The sequence below is a fragment of the Colletotrichum costaricense genome, assembly GCF_030867565.1.
Source record: "Colletotrichum costaricense strain IMI 309622 chromosome Unknown Scaffold_29.1, whole genome shotgun sequence".
NCBI lineage: Eukaryota > Fungi > Ascomycota > Sordariomycetes > Glomerellales > Glomerellaceae > Colletotrichum > Colletotrichum costaricense.
The window spans coordinates 148,594-171,896 of record NW_026848258.1 but is presented as its reverse complement, the minus strand read 5'-3'; the positions used below and the strand labels follow the sequence as shown (position 1 = coordinate 171,896).

The 23,303-nt window shown below is 52.2% G+C and overlaps 6 protein-coding genes across 6 annotated transcripts; 1 reads left to right on the top strand and 5 right to left on the bottom strand.

Moving 5' to 3' along the window:
- Positions 1-357: 357 nt before the first annotated feature.
- Positions 358-5,282, top strand: CCOS01_16324 (RNase3 domain-containing protein; the record flags this gene model as incomplete). Its single annotated transcript, XM_060464460.1, has 3 exons — positions 358-1,011; positions 1,069-3,582; positions 3,630-5,282. The coding sequence occupies 3 exons, from the start codon at positions 358-360 to the stop codon at positions 5,280-5,282; spliced, it is 4,821 nt and encodes a 1,606-aa protein (XP_060304956.1).
- Positions 5,283-6,382: 1,100 nt separating this feature from the next.
- Positions 6,383-8,297, bottom strand: CCOS01_16323 (methylenetetrahydrofolate reductase; the record flags this gene model as incomplete). Its single annotated transcript, XM_060464459.1, has 2 exons — positions 6,383-6,543; positions 6,599-8,297. The coding sequence occupies 2 exons, from the start codon at positions 8,295-8,297 to the stop codon at positions 6,383-6,385; spliced, it is 1,860 nt and encodes a 619-aa protein (XP_060304955.1).
- Positions 8,298-11,854: 3,557 nt separating this feature from the next.
- Positions 11,855-13,101, bottom strand: CCOS01_16322 (uncharacterized protein; the record flags this gene model as incomplete). The annotated part of the gene is made up of 2 exons (XM_060464458.1): positions 11,855-12,813; positions 12,951-13,101. The coding sequence occupies 2 exons, from the start codon at positions 13,099-13,101 to the stop codon at positions 11,855-11,857; spliced, it is 1,110 nt and encodes a 369-aa protein (XP_060304954.1).
- Positions 13,102-13,947: 846 nt separating this feature from the next.
- Positions 13,948-17,925, bottom strand: CCOS01_16321 (uncharacterized protein; the record flags this gene model as incomplete). The annotated part of the gene is made up of 4 exons (XM_060464457.1): positions 13,948-14,710; positions 14,774-15,953; positions 16,018-16,782; positions 16,839-17,925. 4 exons carry the CDS (start codon positions 17,923-17,925, stop codon positions 13,948-13,950), a joined length of 3,795 nt encoding a protein of 1,264 aa, XP_060304953.1.
- A 456-nt stretch (positions 17,926-18,381) lies between these two features.
- Positions 18,382-18,660, bottom strand: CCOS01_16320 (uncharacterized protein; the record flags this gene model as incomplete). Its single annotated transcript, XM_060464456.1, has 1 exon — positions 18,382-18,660. The coding sequence occupies one exon, from the start codon at positions 18,658-18,660 to the stop codon at positions 18,382-18,384; it is 279 nt and encodes a 92-aa protein (XP_060304952.1).
- A 1,682-nt stretch (positions 18,661-20,342) lies between these two features.
- CCOS01_16319 (uncharacterized protein) lies at positions 20,343-21,555 on the bottom strand (the record flags this gene model as incomplete). The annotated part of the gene is made up of 2 exons (XM_060464455.1): positions 20,343-21,000; positions 21,065-21,555. 2 exons carry the CDS (start codon positions 21,553-21,555, stop codon positions 20,343-20,345), a joined length of 1,149 nt encoding a protein of 382 aa, XP_060304951.1.
- Positions 21,556-23,303: the final 1,748 nt, after the last annotated feature.

Sequence of the window (23,303 nt, the reverse complement as noted above, 5' to 3'; positions counted from 1 at the left end):
GAGAGGTGCCTATTTCTTTACATGCCCTTCTCCATGAGCTCTCAAGACTCTTTGGCTCACACTATTTTTCTTACCTCCTGCAGTGATCTGCTTCTCCTTCGATTTGGCGTCAAAGTTGATGATTGGCGTTGACTTTCGCGCACTTCCGCTGCCTTGAACAGAGACGGAGTTGTTTGAGAAGGAGCCATCCCCCTCTGGGTTGATCCGGTGTCGCGCTCTATTCCCATTCATCTTGCATCCACTCTCCACGAAACCTCTCTGCCTCCCGATGACCCAACGCCATCATCTGCAAGTGTGTTTCCTCGTCAACAACGATACTGAGGCACACAACTCTTCTCACAAAGTATTCGCGCAGATATGGAGACATCCAAAGGTCAAAGAATCGGGAATTGGCCTCTCATCGACGGCCTAGGGGAGCTCTACTTGACTCCCCTTCCCTTAAAGCCCTCGACGCCTGTGGAGAGAAGCCATAAGCCGCCTTCGACGACCGGACTAGGAAGAACCTGCCCGGCAATAGAGTTTTCCACCGAGCTACCCTCTCCGAGCTATTCAACCGCGACTTCCTCCAGGCATGATTCCGTTGTCAATACAGACGACGTCGAAGAGCAGGATCAGGCAGATGAGGATGAAGAAGATGACTATCGTCGCTGGAGTATCAACCCTGAGCGGCCGCGAAAGATCTCAGAGAAGAAGCGCCAGGACCACGCCAAGTTCCAGTCTTGGATCGAATCGAACCAGGCCAAGGTGCTTGAGGCAGCCTCAAAGACCAAGGCACCGACGCATGGATCTGTTGCATACTTGGTGAAGGAAAGCGAGAACCGAAGAATTATTCAGACTCCTCGCGAGTACCAGATCGAGCTCTTCGAAAGAGCGAAACAGAAAAACATCATCGCAGTCCTAGACACGGGCACCGGCAAGACCTTGATTGCCGCTCTTCTGCTTCGACACATACTTGAGAAGGAGGTCGAGGACCGCGCACACGGAAAGCCTAAACGTACGGCTTTCTTTCTGGTAAGCCCTAGTAGACTGATGACCAGCAATTGTCCTCAGACTAACGTATTCATGCAGGTTGACAAGGTGTCGCTGGTCTTTCAGCAGCACGCGGTTCTCGAGTGCAACCTGGAGCATTCTGTCGCCCGGTACTGCGGTGACATGGTTGACGAGATGTGGTCAAGCGAGTTCTGGGCTAAACAGTTTGAAGAGAACATGGTCGTGGTTTGTACTGCGGCCATTTTGCAGAAATGTTTGATGCACTCTTACATTTGCATGCACCAGATCAACCTCCTCATCTTCGACGAAGCACATCATACGAAGAAAAACCATCCCTACGCGCGCATCATCAAGGATTTCTACATCAGAGAGCCCGAAAAGGAGAAGAGACCCAAAATTCTCGGCATGACTGCGTCACCGGTTGACGCCCAGACGAACATGAAGGTTGCCACTGCTCAACTAGAGTGCCTCCTGCACAGCGAAATTGCAACCGTCTCCGAGGAATCGCTGGCTTTGAATCCCAACCAGCGGAAGATTACAGAGAGGGAAATCCACTATACGCCTCTAGTGAGATCGTTTGAATCGGAACTCGTGCAGAAGATACGGGCACTTGTTCGCAGGAACCAGCTCTTTGACAAGGAGCTCCAATGGACTACCACCGCCATGGCGGAACTCGGTCCGTGGGTAGCAAATCGCTTCTGGAAGCTTTACCTTACCGACAACACGATTGCACGACTGGCGAACAGAACAGATATCAACTACTCAGGTTTCGACGGTAATGGCAAGCATACAGCGGCAGTCCAAAAGCTTCGGGATATCATCCAAAGTCACAACTTTAAGCCACCCGCACTGTCTTTGGATGATGTGTCAAGCAAGGTCCTCCGCCTTTGGGACGAGCTGAAGGTTCGATTTTCTCAGCCAACTGATCATCGGTGCATCGTATTTGTGGAAATGAGACTCACTGCAGTGATGCTCGCCGAGTTGTTCAAGCAGGACGGCATGGACTTACCACACCTCAAGCCGGCAGCACTCGTCGGCAGTCAGGCCTCTGCAGGTCTCGGCAACATGTCTTTCAAGGAACAGCTTTTGACCATCACAAAGTTCAGGCGGGGTGAAGTCAATTGCATCTTTTCTACCCAAGTTGCTGAAGAGGGAATAGATATTCCTGCCTGCAATGTGGTTATGCGATTTGACCTTTATAAGTCCGTCATTCAGTACATTCAGTCGAAGGGACGCGCAAGAAAACAAGATTCAGAATACCTTTCCTTCGTCGAGATAGGCAATGGAAGACATACTCGAGCGGTAGCGCAAGCCACGTATGATCAAAGCGTTCTCCGCCGATTTTGCAGTGCGTTACCGGAGGACAAGAAGATCATGGGCATGGACATCAATGCCAGCGTGATGCAAGCAGAGTTGCACTACCAGACTTACACCATCAAGGAGACCGGCGCCAAGCTGACGTGGATGTCTAGCCTAGAGGTGTTGGCCAACTTCGCATCATCACTGCACCAGTCCAGCGATGAAGTCTTGATGCCAGAGTATGTGGTGACCAACCAGGGACAATCCTTCATCGCCGAGGTTCAGTTACCGGCAAAGTCCCCGATTCTTAGCATGACGGGAATGCCACACAAGAGGAAGCAGGCTGCCCGCTGTTCTGCGGCATTCGAGCTGTGCAAGGAGCTAGTCAAGAAGAAGTACATCGATCTCAACTTACAACCAATCTTCACCAAGAAGCTACCTGCGATGCGAAACGCCCGTCTAGCAATCAGTTCCAACAAAAGGGCAGAGTACAGGATGCGCACCAAGCCTGAAATATGGTCACGAGTTGGTGTTTTTGATCATCTGTACGTCACAGTACTGGCACTTGGTTCGCCAGACGCAGTTGGCAAAGAGTCGAAGCCGCTGCTTCTCCTCACCAGAGAGAAGTTGCCCGACCTTCCTCCTATACCACTGTTCTTTGGAAACGATCAGAAGTCTAGTACTTTCGTCGTGTCCCTGCCGAAGCCGATCAATATGTCTCCCGCAAATTCAGAGCTTCTGAAGAAGTTCACCCTTCGTGTTTTCAAGGACGTTTTCAGCAAGGAATACGAAGCTGCGGTCTTCGATATGCCTTACTTCCTCGCTCCGACCGCACAGAGTCATTCCGCCGACTATCAACATGCCGACGCAGCTACACTAGTTGACTGGAACCACCTTCAAGCGACCAACGACAAAGACTATCTAGACTGGGACGACAGCACCTCAGATGAGTTTTTTACTGACAAGCTCGTAATCGATCCTTACGCGGGATCTCGCAAGCTACGCTTGAGGGGAGTTCGCAAAGACCTGAAGCCAATGGATCCCGTGCCCGATGGCGTTCCTGACCCTGGCCACAGGCCGTGGCGCGACTCAGCAGTGGAGAAGAACATCAAGGAGTACAGCGTCAGTCTCTGGATGAAAAGTCGTCTTAAGCGAACATGGCGCGATACGCAGCCTGTGGTCGAGGCCGAAGTGATCTCACTGAGACGCAACTTGCTGGATGACTTCGTGGAGGCCACAAATGGAGAGTCCAAGGTCTGCTACGTGATATTGGAGCCCTTGAGGGTCTCGACTGTAAGCTCAGCTCCCTCTAACCAAACTCATAACCTAACTATCCCTAGTTACCTATGGAGACAGTCGCCATGGCATTCACATTTCCTGCCATCATTCATCGCATGGACCAGGTCTTGATTGCCCTCGACTTGTGCAAGTTGCTCAAGCTCGACATCCGGCCTGACCTGGCCCTCGAAGCCGTCACCAAAGACTCTGACAACAGTGACGAGCATGACGCAGAGAAAATCAACTTCCAAGGGGGGATGGGCAACAATTACGAGCGCCTGGAGTTCATTGGCGATACCTGCTTGAAAATGGCCACCACTATCGCCCTCTTTACCAACAATCCAGACAACAATGAGTTCCAGTATCATGTCGAGCGTATGCTGTTGATCAGCAATCGGAACCTCTTGAACAAGGCTATCGACCGGAACTTACAGGAATACGTGCGATCAAAATCCTTCAACCGCCGCAGCTGGTATCCTCAGGGTCTCCGTCTCATCCGAGGCAAGGAGGGCACTGTTGATGCCAGCCATGCCCTTGCGGACAAATCCATCGCTGATGTCTGCGAAGCCCTGATCGGCGCCGCGTATCTCACGTTCAGCGATTCGAACGACTTCGACATGGCCATCCAGGCAGTCAGCGCCATGGTGAACGATAAGAACCATCGCATGACCTCATGGGCAGACTACTACGCAGGGTATAAGCCTCCCTCTTGGCAGACAGAGCCAGCCTCCGCAATGTACCGGGATGTGGCCAGACAGGTCAAGAACAAGATGGGATACGACTTCAAGTCACCTGCGCTGCTACGAAGTGCCTTTAAGCATCCGTCGTGCCCTCATAATGTATGCTCTCTGCCCAACTACCAGCGTCTCGAGTTCCTCGGCGATGCTCTGCTCGACATGGTCTGCGTAGACTTCCTCTACCACAAGTTTCCCAGCGCGGATCCGGAGTGGCTGACCCGCCACAAGAGTACCATGGTCAGCAATCGCTTCTTGGCCTGCCTCTGCGTGAAGCTAGACCTCCATAAGCACATTTTGACGGCGCAGGCATCGTTGCTGAGCCAGACTCAAGAATTCGTTGCCGCTCTCAGAATCGCCGAAGAGAGCGCCAGAGAAGAAGCTCTAATGGAAGCAGTTCAAAACGGAGCTCCCGCCGACGGAGAACAAGGAAAAGAATCGCCGGTGACCAAAGCTACAGGGAATGCCACAACCGCCGCCCCGGTGAGCTACTGGCAACACGTAGAAGACGCGCCCAAATACCTCTCCGATATGATGGAAGCGTACATCGGCGCCGTCTTCGTGGACTCGGACTACGACTTCGGCCAGGTCCGCGCCTTTTTCGAAGCCCACGTTCGGCCCTTCTTCACCGACATGTCCCTCTACAGCGACTACGCCCTCAACCATCCCGTCACCAACGTCTCGCACATGCTTAGCAACGATTTCGGCTGCGACGGCTGGCGCCTCATGACCAACGAGGTCGTGCCGCCCGTCGAGGCCGGCGCTGGTGTCATTACCGAGACGCAGGTCCTCTGCGGTATCATGATCCACGGGCAGGTGTACTTCCACGCCACGGCTGCGAGTGGACGGTACGCCAAGGTCGCGGTCGCCAAGGTGGCTATTATGAAGTTTACGGATATGGATAGGGAGGCGTTTAGAAAGGAGTTTGGGTGTGATTGCCAGGATGCGGAGGGTGAGTGTGGCACACAGCTAGTTAGTTGATCATGGAATCGCCGCCTGAGATTGGGAGTGGCGATATGAGATGGGTTTCATGGACAAGGGATGGAAGTGATCCGGAGGGGCTCATGATGGATTGTCATCCAGGTCATCCACGTCGAGCCGCTCAACCCCGTATGGGTAATCTGCGCCGCCGATACACGATTCTCTAGGAGCTCGTTCTGCTTACGGCGCCCTCATGAGAAGATACAGGCGTTCTTCTAGCGAGGACTTCATATCGCTCCCTATAGAAGCGAAGACAGCGAGGACAGAGATAGAGCGGCATATTAACACAGAACGAAGCCTCGTTACCCCGTCACCCCTGCCTCCGTCGTGAAAAAGGTTCAACGTAGTTTCATCAGAGAAGAGCACATCACCAGGTTGGGGAGACGCCAGAAGTGTAGTTTGAGGAAACAGTCAAGCCCAAGTTGATTTGGCTCTGAAGATAGACTAGACGACGACACTAGTCCACAAAGTTCCCTCCATCCATCCTCACCAACTCATCTCTCCCCCTTTTTTTTCACGCGCCGCAGTCACCTCATGCTGCAATCGTGATCAATCCATTTTCCTCCTCCCTTCCTGCGTTTCGTCGTCATTTCCCTCATTCCATAGCATACACGGCTTGTGTTGCTGCTATCCAACGTGAAGAAAGAATTCCGAACACGCTTGTGACAAACAAAAAGAGAATTCATCTCTAAGTATAAATAAAAAACAGACCCGTGTTGAAACTCCTTGCTCTCTGGTTGTTTGTGTAGTTCTCCCGGACCATTTTCTTCTCGTTGGGGAAAAGAAACTTGTGGTCCGTTTGTATGGGGGTATCGTTGAGATATATGCATTTGCTCCGTTGCTTTCCCTTCCTGTCCGTTTCCTCTTCTCCTTGACTTTTGTTGTGTGGTGTGGTGTGATTTGTGTGTTCGGTTTTTGGTTTCTCCTCATGCATTTGCCGCTTGAATGCCATGGATAGAAACATGCCACTTGAAAAAGTTTTTTGTTGAAAAAACAAAGTTGACCCCCTTTTGCCCTGTTGAAAACGCCGCTCATGATGCATACTTAAGTAAATAGTAGTAAAGGGGGTGTGTTAAACACAAGTCAGAATGAATCGTTCGTTAGTTTGCCGCAACTGCGGCGGTAGGAGCGCTGCCGTTGGTTTGTTGTTCCTTGACGGCTCCGTTTGTCTGAGGCTCAGCCGAAATGTCGCTGTATTCCTTTACCTCAAGGCCCTCGAGCAAGTCGAAGAGAGCTGTCTTCTGGTGGAAGTCATTGTTCACTGGGTAATGTTAGCATATGTGCTCGGCACGATCAAACTGACGAGCAAGACTCACCAATGTTGATGAGGTACCATTCGTTCATGATACGCTCAACAAGGGTTCTACTGGGAGACCCAGCCTCGAAGCAGTGTGCCCAGTCGATGCCCAAGCGGAAGGCCTCGTCCTTCCAGGCCATGAAGCTGATACCCTCGACAATTGTGGGCTGGACAATCTCCTTGCCCGGGAAGACACCCCATGTAACAGCGTTGGGGCTGTCATTTGAAGCGTTGTACTTCAAGTTGCCATTCTTTGTGGTGGCGTAATAAGTCATGTCAGGGTTCTTCTCGACGCGGGCAACGATCTCATGGTACACATCGGGGTGAACGAGGAGTTCGAGGTAAGCCTTCTGGTAAACGTAGCCGTTTGCCGGTCCCCAACCATGTACTGGATGGGTCGACTTCACGCCGTCGACAGCAGGTTGCGAGTTGATGGTCAGGAGGCCACGCTTGTTCAGTCCAATGAGCTCTTCGCGAATGGGATCGGCTTCGCTAGTGAGAGGTGCCTCACTCCAAGGCAATGAGTCCAGCTCCGTCTCAAGGTATCGGACGAAGATGTTGGCAATGTCCTTCACTGACTTGGGCTCGCCCCACTTCTTTCTGTTCTGCTCGTTCGTACCGGTCAAGCCAATGCCGTAGGCATCCAGCTCACCGAAAGCGGGAGACCGAGAATCACCCCAGCGTCCGTTGGGGAACTCGTCCCAGTCCTGGGTACGAAGAACGTAAGACTTGTTACGACCCTTCCAGAAGATGGGGCGTACATCCTCCTCTCTGCGTCCGTGGGCCAGGGACTGCTTCCAGGGAAGGGCATGCTTCACAGGGCGGTCGCTCGTGGGCATCCATTCCAGCTCCTCGAGAACCATTCTGGTGGCCTGGGCCAGGTTCATGGTGTAGAAGTGCAGGTGGTGAATGCCAGCAGCAACAATCTTCCGGCACATCTCGGCGACCAGACCCTTACCGACCTCTCTAACAGCAACGTCGTCGTTCTTGATAGGCTCCAGAGCAGCCATCCACTCCTCAGGCACCTTGCAGTTCATGTGCTTTGCGCGGCGCAAGAAGCTGGAGTAAGTGGCAATTGGCATAATACCGGGAATGATGGGGACGGTAATGCCACGCTCGCGAACCTTGCCGACCCAGCGAACAAAGTTGTCACCGTCGTAGAACATCTGTGTGACAATGAAGGTGGCGCCCATATCGACCTTCTCCTTCAAGTGGTCCAGCAGCTGCTCCTCGTCCTTGTTGTCGTCGCAGCCCTCGGGGTAGCCAGCGACACCAATGTCGAAGTGGTCGTGGTAGGTGGCACGAATGTGCTTGACCAAGTCCTTTGCGTAGCGGAAGCCGTCGTCGGTGGCCTCCCACTTCTCCTGCTCTCTCGGGGGGTCGCCACGCAGGGCTAGGATGTTGGTGCAACCAGCCTTGTAGGCCTTGCGCAAAGCGTCGTTGACCTTTTCCAGGCCCATGTCGGTACAAGTCAAGTGCATGCAGGTCTCGAGACCGTAGATGGACTGCGCCTGGAGGACCATCTCGCAGGTGAGCTCGGCGATGCGGCCCCCAGCACCCCATGTAATATCGATGAACTTGGGACCGAAGTGGTACATGCGCTCCATACGATCGTAGAGGTTCTGGACACCCTGAGCCGTCTTAGGAGGGAAATACTCGAAGGAGAAGGAGGGCTCGCCCGTCCTCCGGGACTCGTCGAGCATAGCCTTGATGTGCATATTGGCGGTTGTGTAGGTGGAAGTTTTCTGAGTGGTTCAAAGGCAGAGCACAGGTGGAAGTATGGCCGCCAAAGGGCTCGCTAGAATCGCCGGGTGTTGCTAGAAGCAAACTTGTCAGACTCAATTGACTAGAGGAAGCAAATACGAAGAGCAGATTGTGGGAGCGAGAGTCCCGTATGGAAAAATGAAGCTATTTAGAAGTGGCGTGGAAGTGCCCTGGGTAAGGGAGACAAAGTGGCGGAGAAGCTAGAAGTAGCGGGGTGGAAGTGGAATGGTGGGCGGTAGGAATGGAATGGTGGAGGGGTAAAAGGCGCGTGTTTAAGGAACGCCAGGAGAAAAGTCTAGACATTCTGAAGCAAGGGAAACGAGAAGTCAATAACTCACCAAACAATCTCGTTGGCTAAAAGCGTATGGTGCGTCTCTCCTAACACACCGATCCCCGGGTCTGCGCAGTAGACAATTTCCCAGATGTCCCAAGAAAAGAAAAAAAAGGCACTTGAAGGGAATTGGACTTTTGAGGTATGAAGGGGGGAGAAGTTTGGAAATTTTGCAGCACCGGCCGAGATGTGCTACCTCAGTGCTCAAGTTCAGGAAAGTACCTAATAGACCGGGGAGAAGAAGGAGAAAGTGACGGAGGGTAAAGGTACGTAGATACGGGTGGCATCTAGTTCCAGACCCTCTTACCCTTCCCAGTGCTGGATCCCACGCTTTTGCTGCATCAGAGCTCCGAACAAGGAGGGAATCTACGCATGAGAGGGTCCAATGATTGGCGACTGCCCCTCCATTGCGAGGTACGTGGGTACCTAAGGTACATTTCACTGGACCTCTCAGAGATCCATCATCCATGGATGGTAAGGTAGGGACGGATGTCGCACCGAGCACCGCGAGTCTTCCATGACTCTTGGAGAGTAAGAGTGAGAGTAAGAGTGAGAGTGAGAGTGACTCTGAGACTTCCATTGAGCGAGTGAGTCCCCCCCACCTTACTACCCTCAGTGACCCTCCATCGATGAGGTGATCGTCCCTGCCCTGTGCAACTGCGGGGTGCGGCAGAAAAACTGTCAAGTCTCCGTAGAGGTGCTCACTCTGTAAGGTACGGAAAAAAACTTGTGTTTCTTGAACTTTCCGTCTCATTCATATGTGCTCTCATTACACAAAATAAGGTCGTTGTGTGAGTGAATACTATCTATTCCAAAGTCCCTTACGGCAAGGACTCACATTAGTGACTGTAACAGGTGTCCTGGTGGCATGTGCCCGAGGTGACGAAAGGACCGGATACTTTCTCGCCCGCCGCATCCCTTCACCGCCAGACGGGACGACCTACGTCAGGTACACTGCACCCTCACAAAGTCACTACCCTCTCCCATGCTTCCCCGACACACACACAGAAACACACATGCATACCTCTACACACCACTATACACCAACCAAGCCAGCCGCTTTCGCACCGTGGAAGTTTATTCCAACCAGGGCTTTCCCTTCCCATCCTCGGGTCCGTCGTCGGCGGTCGGCCACTTCCAGCCTCTGGCGCCTCGCGCGCTCCACACAAGAGCCCACCAGTCTCCGACTGTTCGTCCTCCAAGAGCCTCCATACTGCGTAGCTCCAAGAAGGGTCTCCATTTCTCCAGATACCGCACCCTTCTGCTACTCGATATTTTTTGTTTTAGTTTCTACCACGTATTACGTGATTGCACACAGATGGGGTTTGTCAACTAGTATGATTGGCGGATCTCTCGCTGAAACGCCTGCAACCCGTTGGCTCAAGTTTCTCTAAACCAACAAAACGGTTTCCTAAATCTCGGGAAACAGGAAACGGGAAACCGGGGAAAACGGGGAGATCAAAACACGAAGTTCCTTCGCCCAAAACTATAAACCAAGTCGCCGCAAAGGCTTGTTGGGCAGTACATCCCGGGAACCCTTTTTCGGAATGGCGATCGTTGGTCACATTCAGTTGCGGTCAGTCACTTACATGGCAGAGGCAGAAGTCCTGTAAAACGAGGGATGGGATTCTGTGTCATGCCTCTCGACCGGATAAAGTTGGTGCATCGGGAAGCTTTTGATACTACATCGGGCCATCGCAGTAAAACCCCCCGTCACACCAACGACCGATATCCCCAGATCACTGCAACCGAGTCCGACGGTGACAACGGCGCAAAGCTCCGAAGTACTTTGTAACGCACAGGACAACACAGTACGCGCGACGCTTCTCTCAGATCGGCCACTGAGAGTTCAGCAACACCATTTTGCTCTCCCTGCGGAACGTTCAAATTTCGGAGCGACTGACTTGCTCCCGCATCTTGCTTCCAAGCGAAGCCAATAAGCTCCGGCCAAGCATCTCGCCTTCCGCGACTACATGCACTAGCCCGGCCGCCCGTCTGCTCCATGTCGCGCATCTAACCTCAGTCCGGCTGCGCATGCTTCTTCTGGCCCATCCGTTCGTTCGTAGAGAGCTGCGAGCTTGATGCTGATGCCTAGCAAGTCTCAGCTCAAACCCGGCATTGACTGTGGCAACGGACTTTTCTCAAAGTGAACGGAGCTTCACTTTCTCCGACTGGGTTGTCAAGAGTTCACGGGTGAGTCCAGACTAATCCTCGGCAATCTTCAAAGTAGTGGTTATGCCAATAGTATTGGTTGGACTCTTGATTTCACACTGTTTAACTCTATCGTTTTATATTACTAGAGGATTGCCACAGTATATATAGACGCTACCCTGCCTTCGAATTCCGTACTATTTAACCTTAACCCTTTTCTTACTTATCTTTTCCTCTATTTTACCCTCTCTCTTATTAAGAAATCGCTAAAATCGTAGTTTTAATAGCTTATTAATAAGTTAATATTACTATTTAAAAATAAATAACTTATACTCGTACGTAAGTACTAAGAGTTTTATTATTATAAAAATAGTAATAAATATATTAAAATACTTAAGAAAGCTTTTTAATAAATTTTTAATACTATTTAAAATTATAATCCTCGAGCTATAAAAAAAAACTAAAATATTATATTAATATAACCTTATTTATCTTATTAATATTAATAATAATTTTTTTAATATAAAATATATTATTAATACTCTATAGCCGTATTATTATACTTTATAAATCGTACTTAACGTTAATAAGAATTTTAACGTTATTTCTTAGTTCGTTTTTTAGTTTTTTTATTAAGGCCGTTATTATAAAGTTAGTTTAGTTATTAATATTTTAATAAATATTTTAACTTAACTTAGAGGCTCTTATAGCCCTTAAAAAGAGGTTTTTAAAGGACTTATAATTAAACTTTTTATTTATTATAAATAAAATTATTATAATTAAAGTTATAACGTTACGAACCTTAATAATAAATAGTTAATAATATAATTATCTTTTTTTTATAGCGAGCTTAAAAAAGTATTTTAATTTAAGTACTAAGTAGGTACTATATTATTTTATTAAAACTATATTTTTGTACTTATAACTTAGAAAGAATTAACTTTCTTCGATAATAAGGTACTTAGGACTCTTGATTTCGCCTCTCAGTCGGTCTAAATGCACTCTATATGCCTACGACCTGCAAGACGCTTAAACGGCATCAGTCAAGTCAACCACACTGCCCGGCCGCATCTCCAATGCCTTGGCACCCCTTAATGACCGCCACCTATTGCTCTGAGCAATAACACTCCTATCAAACAAGAACCACCACCTCTCAAACAGTACCTGACCAACCTCCCAGCTCGACGCATCATACGGGTCCCCACCCCATATACGCGCCCCTTCGCTAGAATCCTCCAGGTCGTACGCAAAGTTGACCAGGCCCAGCTGGCCCCGAGCCGCAGGCGGTCTCGCCCCGTCAGGCAGACTGAACAGGTTGATGATCCGATCACGGACGTCGGGCCACGGCAAGAAATCCATGATAGGGTGGTGAGGCACCAGCACCTGCGCCGCCGTCGGCTTCCACGTTGCGGGCAGCTGCTCGACCGGTGTGCCCGCGCCCACATTGAACGGCGACGTCGCCGCCGGATCCCACATGACGGATTCGGAGCCCAGTCGCGTGGCCACTCGCAGCAGTCCGGTGAGGAGCTTCAGGTCGCTCAGGGGCAGGAGGTAGCTGTCGGAGAACTCTGACGGCGAGAGGGACGCGCCGCTGTCCATGAGGGACGCTGGGTCGATGGTCGAAGGCGGACTGGGCAGGACCGTCATCGTAGTCTCGCCGCTGTCTGAGCCGTGGTCGAACATTGGTAGGTTCGTACCGTACAGCAGCTCCGATATCGAGCTGTCGTCTGAGAGATCGGCTGGCCACGCCGTAGATGCGTCCAGATTGAATCCCACAGTAGCGCCGCCATCCGGGTCAGCGTTAAATGGAAGGCGGCGGTCTGCAGTCTGCTCAATCGGGTCGACGGCATCAGGAACGGGTGGAGCAGCAGCAGCCGCTGCCGGAGGAGGAGAGCCGCCGTGGTCGACGCATGTCTCAGACACCCGACGCTCTGGGCCATCGGCGCGCCTCTTCTCCCTGGCGAGGCGGTCTTGTTTCTTGCGTTCGCCTATCCTTTCAGAGTAAGTAATCTTGTGAGTCCCTTTTGATGCAGTCGAGATGTGACAACGATGCGCCATGCAGTAGAGTGCATCTGACCAAACGATGAGAGTTTCCGGCGAGGCGGTGAAAAGCAAGACAACGTACGGTATCTGCGCTGGGCCAAAACATTCAACACCCGCTTCCTCTCCGGTGCGTCTTCGTCGATATTTGGCACGTCCAGGGCGGGAGGTGCCTTAGGGAGTCGTTGCCGCGTTCTGGGGCGGTTGCTGTAAGTCGTGGGGACAGCCGAGCTCATTGTGTGCTGCTCCACTGCCAAGAGGTTTCCTATGACGGTGATGAGTAAATTTGTGATGCTGCGCAGTACCCCTGAGGATTGTGATTTGAATTGACTTGGCGAGTTGCAGTGAGGTGATTCGTGGAGAGAAAGTAATGATTGAACTTCAGGAGCGGATGATGAGGTGTAAGCATGTCGTTGAGTGATGAGGGATGCTGTACAGTGTCATAACATGTGTTATGTTAACTGTTTGAGCATAACGGATAAGCATTTCGGTTCCAGTGTGGCCTGTCTCTTAACAAATTCGCGTCGTTGGGTGAGACGAGTACAGTCTGAGACACAGTGTGCACTTAGTGCCGTCCATGATCTACCAACCTACACCAAGCCACTTCTGTGCTAAGGGGAGAAAAGATATATCGTACACTCTATGCCTACTCCTTCTCGAATATCGTGGGCCTGATACGCTGTACATGAATATCGAGTTACCAGCGCCTTTCCTCTCATTGCCTTCGTCTGGAGGGAGGACTGCGAAAAAGATGGGAGCAGTAGACATGAAAACAAGCTGAGAGAATGAACACTTTATGGCTGGCTGGACACGAGAGCAGAGACCCAAAGCCACATGGGAAGATCTAGTTTCATGATGTAAGATGAGATTTTATTGGGTATACAAGCTCAAGAACCAACAACCGTAACCAAACGCCCGTCATCCCGTTCCTGTGATCCCGTTCCGTTTACTTTTCTTTCATCGACCCTGCTCAACGTCGGGCCGTCTGCCTGTGATTTTTTTCAATTATAGGATAGTCCGTCTCAGAGTCATGTGTAGAGAACGTAGCAGAGAAGTTGCGCCCGCCACCTCTAGGTCTATTATCACGCAGGCCCCGCGCCGGTTCCGAAATCCATCCCCATGGCCACGTCAAGACCCTCCAAGTCAGCCGCACTCAGGTCAAAGTTCATATCCTGCAAGATATCATTCATCTCTGCGTCCGACAGCGTCAGTCCGGGGGTACCCGAGGATGCAACAGCGGGAGCGGGCGACACCGTCGGGGCAGAAGTCGCTGTCGCCGTCGACGCCGGCGTAGGCAGCGGCCTCGGCTGCGGACGGACAAGCACGGGCGCCTGCTGCTGCTGCCGGCCCGGAATCTGGCCCCTCGTCATCATCCACCCCTTGAACTTGCCCAACAACACAGGGTCGTCCGCGGCCGTCTCGGCCGAGTTGAGAATCATCCTCGCCTTGACCCGGATCGCCTCGTCGTCGGGGAACGACCCCGTCAGACTAATCTCCGACTCGACAAACTTGATCAGCCCGTCCTCGAGCTCGCGCGCGCAAAAGATGGTGGCGGGCTTCGGGTACCGCGTCTTGAAGGTCTCGAGGTACTTGTTGGTTATGGTGGAATCCGTCTGGAAGAACTTGACATTGCGGATCGGCACCTCGGTCGTCTTCTCGCTAAAGGGGGCCATGTCGCCCTTGGGGAAGGCATAGGGCGGCGCGAAGCCCGTGCCGCCTTGCTCGAGGGACCAAGCGTCGCCGGGCGGGAGGCCGGGGCCGGGCTCCGCGATGATACCAGCATCTCTCTTGAAGCGGCGCAGCCATTCTGCGTTATCGGCTGCGGTTTGGTTCCATGGGTCGTCACTGTTGGGGCTTTGGTTAGTTATACGGTACTTTGTATCTTGTGGTCTCCGGATTGAAACTTACTCATCGTATAGAATGAGGCGTGCTTGGAGTTGTAGCTCGGCATCGGACGGCGTATGTTGGTGGGGGTTATCAGCCGACATGGCCGCCACCGTGTATTTCTTCAACGTACGCGCCAAACGGCGGTAGCAATTTGCGTCGTTCAAGAAGAACGGACCCGTCTTGACGCCACGAGGCAGTGCAGCCTGATCGGGTGGCAGATAGGCCGCAGCCGTGTCGGCCGTTAAGAAGGAAGGCAGGTTTGCTTGGAAGTTGACAGGCGAAATACCGGAGCCAGAATGCTGCAGCGATTGTTGGCCCTGAGACTCTGGCGAGGTGGTCATACTCGACCCCGACGCAGAGACGGGCTGGTGGCGTTGTCTGAAGGCCGCGAGCCACTCCAAGTTGTCGGCTGCGGTCTGGTTCCAGCCGTCGTCGAATTCGTAAATAACCATCCTGGCCTCGCGCTGCAGGGCTGCGTCATCCGGTTCGATCCCCAAAGCCCTCTGCTTGTCCATGAAGTCCGCCAGGGAGTGTTCCAGCCTGCTGTAGTTGTGGATAGTCGAGTCGATTTTGGTGGTATCCGTCGATCGCTCGTTGACCACCACGATGTCCTCGGTTCGGGGAAGATGGGCTCGTTGCCGGAAATTGGCGAGCCAGTTGGTCGAGGAGAAGATACATCTTACGAGCCAACTGGCAATGTGATCCGAAGGACTGATCGAGACTTCCTCAACACGTCCAACAATCTCTGCTGCCGTTTGCTGAAGCTCATCATCCATGGCGGTGAGGCCCAGTAGCCTCTTCGCTCTAACGAACTCGTGGAGCTGATTTTCCAAAGGACAAGTCTGGAAAATGGTATCTTTGGAGGCTAGTTTCAAGGAAGACAGCCTGTTCTCAGCCGCTTGACGAATAGGACCGTATTTGGCTGATAGTTTGACTTCCTCGTCTGACATGATCAGATCACGCAGCCAGGAGAATTCGGACGAGATTTCTCGGATCGACAGTATTTCAGAGGCGAAAATGATACGACAGGCTTCCAGCTGCATCTGTCGGTCGTCTGGTAGGGTCTGGTGCTTATCGTAGTGGTTCTGCATAAAGTATGCCAGCTCGATTTTGATCAGCTCGTACGCGTTGCGAGGGGTCTCGGCTGGGGCGCCACTGGCTTTGTACGGATAGGGCGAGTTGCGCTCATTGTCAATGAGATCTGTATTACCACAAGTTAGACTTTGGGAGCTTGTCTACGGGATAGCTTAGGGGTCGGTGCATACATGGCGGGATCGAGTTCTCGACCATCTCGAGCACCGGTGCTTCAAAACCCCAGTCACCCTTCCAGTCCGCCATGGTATTTCCGTCACTACGGTAATGGTTGGCAATGTGTTCCACTCGCGAACCCCAGCTGTCCAAGACCACACCGCAGAAACCGCATCGTGACCGAATCTCTGGCGTAGCGACCTTCCAGGCCTTCATGGACCAATCGACAAACTTGCAGTCGTGGACGAGGCGCAAGTGCTGATTCAGATGATCCTTTCGGTAGAAGCATCTCTCTTGGAGCAGCCGCTCCTGGCATGCCGAATGATTGTGACTCTCAACATGGGCGTTGTCGGGATTGGCCTCCCCACAGAACACGCAGGCGAGCTGATTCGTCGCCGGGTTGACTGCTACAGGCCCATCAGGGGCACACACCCACCTCTCGAGGGAAAGATGGAGAGACTTCTCGTGCCGTTGCCAGTCGTGCTTGGTCCTGAAACTTTCGGTACAGAATGTACACTGGAAGGTTTTGGGAGGAGCGGCGAGAGCAGTCTTCTCTTCGACCTTGGTGCCGACTCGCCTCCTGCGGCGCCTACGGCCGCGGTTGAAAGACCCAAAGGACCCGAATGAGCCACGAGAGGCATGGGAGTAGGCAGACGCGAATGAGCCGCCACTGGAGTGGGACGTTCCATGGGACGTTCCGAGAGAGCTGGCGGAGGAAGCATTGCAGAGAGATTTGCCCGATCCGTCGTCGGTGAAGTTGAAGCTGTACGGGCTCGTAAGACCTGGAAGGAGGTTAGCTTCATGATGCATGTTGTTCAGTCAGATGGAAGAGTCATACCTGATGATGATGTTCTAGAACTAGACGCAACGGCCAAAGCAATGGCAGAGACAGTAGCGGGTTCGTTTTCGGGCGGGGAGTCAACCCAACGCTCCAAGGGATTCATGTTGCGCACTCTGCCGTCCGGCGCCGGAGTTCCTCGTCTCTGAGGAATGTCGATGGCACCGCTGTAGCTACGCGGGTGGGGAGAAGTAGAGCGAGGAGCTTGCGTTTTACCCCTACGACGGGCATTGGCAAGCCAGTTGGTGATCTGAGTTTTGTTGAGGCCAGTCTGGCGCTGAAGCATCTCTTTCTCTTCGTCACTCGGATAGGGGTGACGTGTGTGGGTGGAAAGCCAGTTTTTCAAGATACGGACAGACTCGCGAGAGAAACGAGCGCCAACTTTGGCCGGAGTAGCTGTTTTGGCTTGGGCAATCTCCACGGCAGGCTGCTCGGCTGAGGCGGTCATACCTCTAAGTAGATCTGGTGTCGATGTCTCGGGCAGACCAGCAGCGATAACGTTGTCCTCAAGAGTGCCACGAGGATGATCACCCATCGCCGGCCAAGCGTTCAGAGATGATAGCAGGTCCATGTGGTCATCTTCCTGAACGGCGCGCGGATGGTCACCCATGATGGGCCAGGGGTTTTGGGAAGGGATGGCATCAGATGTGTCGAGGTCGGCCAGGCCGCCAGGCAAGTGCTCGGCCAAGCTGCACTCGCTGCGAAGAGCAACACAGGAAGTACAGTATGACTTGAACTTTCCCTCCTTGATCTGTTTGCACGAATAGCCACCAAGGATGCAGTTGTTGCATGGCGTTTCGGGAGCGAACCACCAGTCCTCCTGGGCGCTGGACAGTTGCGTGTCAATCAGTTCGAGGGGGCTGCCATCAGTCAGACCAGCTCCTGGTGGTGCAAGATCCCCAGAGAAGTGCTCAAGGGCGACGAATCCGAAATCGTCATCGTCGGCATTCTCCAAAACCAGGTCCAGATTGGGGTCGGTGGGTGGCACGTCCTGAGTGGGCATGTTGAAGATGTTGCCCACCTCGGTAGCGGCAGCCTCCCAGTTGACGAATTCGTCCATGCCCGTGTCCTCGGGGATGGTTGTCATTGTACTGACTGGCCCTTAATGAAGGGCGCGGGCTGATTTGGAAAACTTCCTGAAGGGCGTGAATGGCATGGGAGAGATCTCCTGCAGATGGAATTGCAGATCGATAGGGCGTAGTGGTGCTCCAATATGTCGCGTCGATGTCGATGGTGCTTGTCAGTCGTCAAAGAGACCGGAAGGGCGTCGGTGAGCCCCGCTCCGTGTAATCTTCTTGAACGACAAGTTGACAACCAAGAACAGTCGAGATGGTGAATAGGCCCGGGCTCTTTGGAGTCTGTGACAAATCCAAAAGTCCCACGGAGGCAAATTGAAAAAAGGTATAAGAAAGAAAAGGGTACAAGTCGGGACAGACGAGTTCCAGGCGACGAAATCTTTTATTCAAAAGGACTATCCTCCTCGCTCAGTAGATCGGATCAAGCCAGATGGATTCTGGCGTTCGAGGAAGCGTCCAAGTCGGAGTCACCAATGGTTGGCTCGCCAGACCGGGATTACAATGGGTCGTGTCATCAGAAGGGCGCAAGTCGCATGTCTTTTGACAAGTTTACTATGCACACCCTTCGGACGGGGGGGAGGGATCACCCCCCACATCTCTACTGCGTACGAGTCTGCGCTTGCGCCGGCGTCTTCCTTGTGCGTCTGCGTATGGTAAAGGCTGGTTCGCGTTCTGGCGGAGGGGATGCGGAGTGTAAGCAGTAGTAGCTGAGATAGGGCGCCGTCAGTTGGCCGGCGGCTTCTCATGTCATTGTGGGATTTAAGTCAAGATAAAAAGATCCTTAACATCAGATGCTCCCAAGGATAATATCGCTTTAGACTCAAGTTGCGCAGACTCATTCATCGTCGCCAATCGACACAAGAGGAGGGTGTTGATATCGTAAGTACGAACAGAACAGATCCTTGGGAACTTTGGTACTAGGACGCATACGGATACAGCATGGCAAGGCAATTTGCAGGGTGCTTTCTAGAACCATCATGCTGTTTCTACATTTCAGAAGGCTGAGGTGGTTGCAAAGGATGCAATGGACTCGTCGCCCTCAGCCGATAAGCTGAAGATCACAGCATTGGCTCGCTCTTCTATTTGGCAACTTTGCCTGCAGTAGGTTACTCCGCAGCCTACCCATCTCATGGTATGTTCCGCTACTAGTCAATGGGTGTTGAACATGTCCGTCTGACGGTAAGGCCGTTCACACCAGAAAACGCTGAAGCTAAACACTATAGCCAACCCTACGGGGGTGCTTCTACCCAGGCTGTTCAGCCAATGTCGTCCTTCTCAACATGGTCCTGTGTAACCGGTATTAATAATTGACCCGCCTTCTGCAGCCATCCACCCAGAACACCACACTTCAAGCCACGAGCAACTGCGCCGGCCTTGGCTCTTGAAGGACACCAAGGGCGTAGAGACTCGCATTCCCGTCTTACACCCATGCACAACGATTTCTTTCAACGTCGTTATGTCGGCCGGGACCTAGATGAGCGGCTTGTGAGTCAAGGTCGAAGCAGAGTTGAGGTATATGACCATGACAGAGGTTAATCCTGTGAAATCTCTGAGCAGAGATGGGATCTACCCAGCCAGCAGTAATTAGCCGGTCAAAGGTGGAAAAGGCGACTTTCCACTATCAGGTACTTTTGGCAACCAAGACCGACACCATCAGACTTGGTATGAGAACGAGGTGCGGTCTCAAGCCGAAGCCGATTCCGCGTTTTATTCCCAGGCTTCCCGCGACTGTTTCTCCGCGGCTCTCCCATGTCCATGTGGGCATGAAAAATGCTTGATTGCAACTTGCAAGCCCGCCCGCCCGTCAGCCGCACCCCCGACGACCGCTGACCGCTCCCCCGGCCTGGGGGATGAGTCGAGAACTCGAGATACGAAACGACCACCCACCCATTCCGTCGGTCCAAGTTCTCGGCGTGCGCTAGACCCGGGTTGCTCACCCACTCCGGACTCCACTGCCGTACGAGGAGAGCCTCGGAGCCTCGAACAAAGGCGCTTGTTAGGACCCTTTGTCAATTGCGGCTGCGAAATCGGAGGACTGTATAGGGCAAAGCTTACGGCGCGATGGCCCTTCAGCCAACCGAAGATGGCTTCCATCGGTCTGTAGCGGTTTGAAGTGGATAACTCGGCCGGAAGGATTTCTAGGATTGAAAATCAAGTTTTGGCATGATCACAACTATCCCATGGGGTCCCCTTAGACTTCATCGAGAAAGAAGCGAGACCGGCTATCCCAAGAATGAATCAACCGGGCCAGGCGGAGGTATCTCCAAGTTGTTTTGGCCGTCAACATTGCAGCAGTAACTCGGATGAGCCTAGCTAACAAAACACAATACCGAGGAAAATAGTCTTATGTCGAGGCTTTGGAAAGTGCGATTCATTCGCAATCATTGGTTTCAATCTTGCTTAACGTTCATTCATGTACAGGCTAACTCTAACAGCAAATCGCGTCAACCGCTTTCTCAAAATATTCATTCCCAGAGGCCTGGTTGATGTACTTCGTGGCAAGCTCCTTCAGCAGCGTCATCTGCGTATAGTCCGCCAGACCAATCTTGTTTTCCCCGAGCGTCGGGTTGAACCTGATATATGCCGTCTTGGGGCCCTTTTGCCTGCTGTTGAGCGCCGCCATGTGCCTCGAAAAATCCTTACCCTTGGCTTCCGTATTGGTAGCGAACGCCATCACCGTCGCCGCGACCCCCGTGAGACGGAACCAAGAGTCGTTTGGCGACTCCGTCTTGTTGTAGCCCGTGCCGAGACTGATCACGCACGAGATCTTGGGCTCCTCGACCCCTTCTTGTGCTTCTCCCGGCTGAACGAGATCGTACCGCGCGTTCCACAGTTGATCGATGGGGTTGTTGTTCAAGAGTCCTCCGTCCCAGAACGTGAGAGGCTTCTCTGCGCCCGCGGGCCACTTGACTTCGGGAAAGTACGTCGGGGCGGCAGAAGTTGCCCTCGTCGCGAGACTCATTGTGATTTCGTTTCCGTGGCTCTTCATGAGGTTGTTTACTGTCGAACTGGTGTACATGTTGGTGTTCTTGTACGTCTTCATCAAAACCGTTTCGCCTCTGTTTTGGGCCGTTGTGCATACAAGCCTTGGTTCCAAACGTTAGAATCTTGACGTAGTCTGAGGTGTTATGGGAGTTTTTATTGACTTACAACTTGCCGGCTGCTGGATGTTGAAGCAGAGCCTCCCCCTTCAACCGCTTGTCGTCCTTGTCCAAGCCAAGTTCATCTACAACTCTATTGATGGCGGCGATCAAAGACGCGTCGTCAAAACGACTACTCTGCACCACGGTCTTGCTATTGTTAACCCAGGACGAGAGCGTATCTCCGAGGAATCCAATGCTCCAGCCATATATCTTGGGCTTGAAGACGTCCGTGGCAATGATGTCGTACTGCTTAATGGCCTCGGTGGCCGTCATGCGAAGTCGGAACAGCATGATGCCGATGATGCCACCTGTGCTGGTTCCGGCTGCGAGCTCAAAGTAATCCACGGGGAGAGGCTCCTTTTCCAGCTTCTTTCTCACTTGGACGCGGCGCATGAGTTCTTGTAGAATCATGAGGGAGACGACGCCGCGGACGCCACCTCCGTCGAGGGCAAGGAGGCGGGCTCCGTTAGGATGTCTTGTGGCAGGTGATCCAACCATGATGGAATTTCGATAAAGGTATTGTACAGATGCGATGAGGAGAAGAAGATTGATGCTCAAGCCGCCCGCTGGGTGAGTTCGTCGAGGGATTCGGCCGTCATTTTATGTACATTGTTGTGGCAGGCTTGTGTCGACGCAATTAGACAAGCAACGAATATGCGACTCGTTTTCTCCTCATTCACCTCGAATCTAGACCTTTCAGTGGCGGCTTCCGTTGAAGCTGATGAAGGCTTTACACGTCAATATCGACCTGAGCTGAGAGCCTGAGACCGGCCATACCGGGGGTCTGGTTCAGCTCGTCTGCGTGCGAATCGCGCTATCACCTGCCGATGGGGAAATATTTGATAGACCCTTGTCGGGTTATTCTAACATGGGCAAGTGCCACTCCCATTCCAGCAACACTTAATGTTTAGCTCCAGTGAGTGCGCTTCTCATATGCAAACTAAGTGGAATGTCTGTCCTCATTTGCCCACCAGATAGCCAGTTTCGGGGGGCTCAGCTTCTCGAAAAGGAATGGCGAGGGACAGCGTCCTACGACGCGCCTGGAATAAGAGTGACCACGCAGCAAGAAATGGCTAATTTTAAAACGAAGATGAAGTCTTTCCGTCATGACAGACAGACCTCAACGGACTCTGGCTTTCAAGGAAAATCACACGATACGGCGCATGATTTGAATACATAGTGCTCATGCTATGCCCCAAGCTGGCGCTCAACTCGAAGCAGCAATTTCAATCCAAAAAAGATACGATGTGATACGGGTTCGTGAGTACGCTGTACTCGATAATGAACATGCGACATATTTCACTTCTTACTAATGGATGTGAGAACATCTGATACACGCAACATGATATACCGGCTCCCATTCATCACTATGGACGCGCCTTAACTCGAAGCCACGGCTACAAAGTAACTGAGTCGGACGGAGTGGGTGGTAACATGTTTCCAATCACTTCCTTGAATTCATCATCAGAAGTTTCCCTGGGTCGTCCTTTATTCAGCTGCAATTTGAATTGACGATGGAATTGATATCTAATGTTGTGATTGTGACGATACTCACTGACTGTTTCTGATGGCGGCCAGTCTACCGGCTGGAAAACATAAAGAGCTCACGAGTTCGACTATAGAGTCCGCGGGAACTCTCCATACTCAACCTAACGCTGTATAAGATGCACCGATTGAAGTTTGTGAGATTGTCGTCTTATTCATCATGATGAGTTGAGCTGAAAAGCTTACGGCCGTGGCATCCTTCTCTCCATGGGCACACTTGCCTGCCTCATATGCCTCAGATGCCGCATGCCAAATAAGACATAGCCCCAAGTCTCTAGTATGAAAGTTGCTTCGTTTTCCGCGACGGCTTCTGGCTTCCCAATGGCCTCCTTCTAAAGTCGTATTTGAGAACCCTGTCTGAGCCGTACCGAAATCTCACTCCTTCCCAATCGCTCTCATTCAATCCGATGCGTCGAATGGTTGCAAATTCGGGAAACATCCTTATCACAGACTCAAGCATCACTCCCATCATCGAATCATCTGATCCAATGCACCCCAAAGACCACCCGAGGCGTGAGATATGCTGTTGCACGTAGAGCATCGTGTAAGACTTGCGTCGACACAGTGGGCTGAAGGGAAGAATTCTCTCATATGCCATTTGACTTTCCAGGCAAGTATGTTTGCCCTGCCCATATGCTTTAAATATCCTTTTGACGCCCCAAAAATTGTGTCCACATAGTACACGTAATAATCTTTTCCAG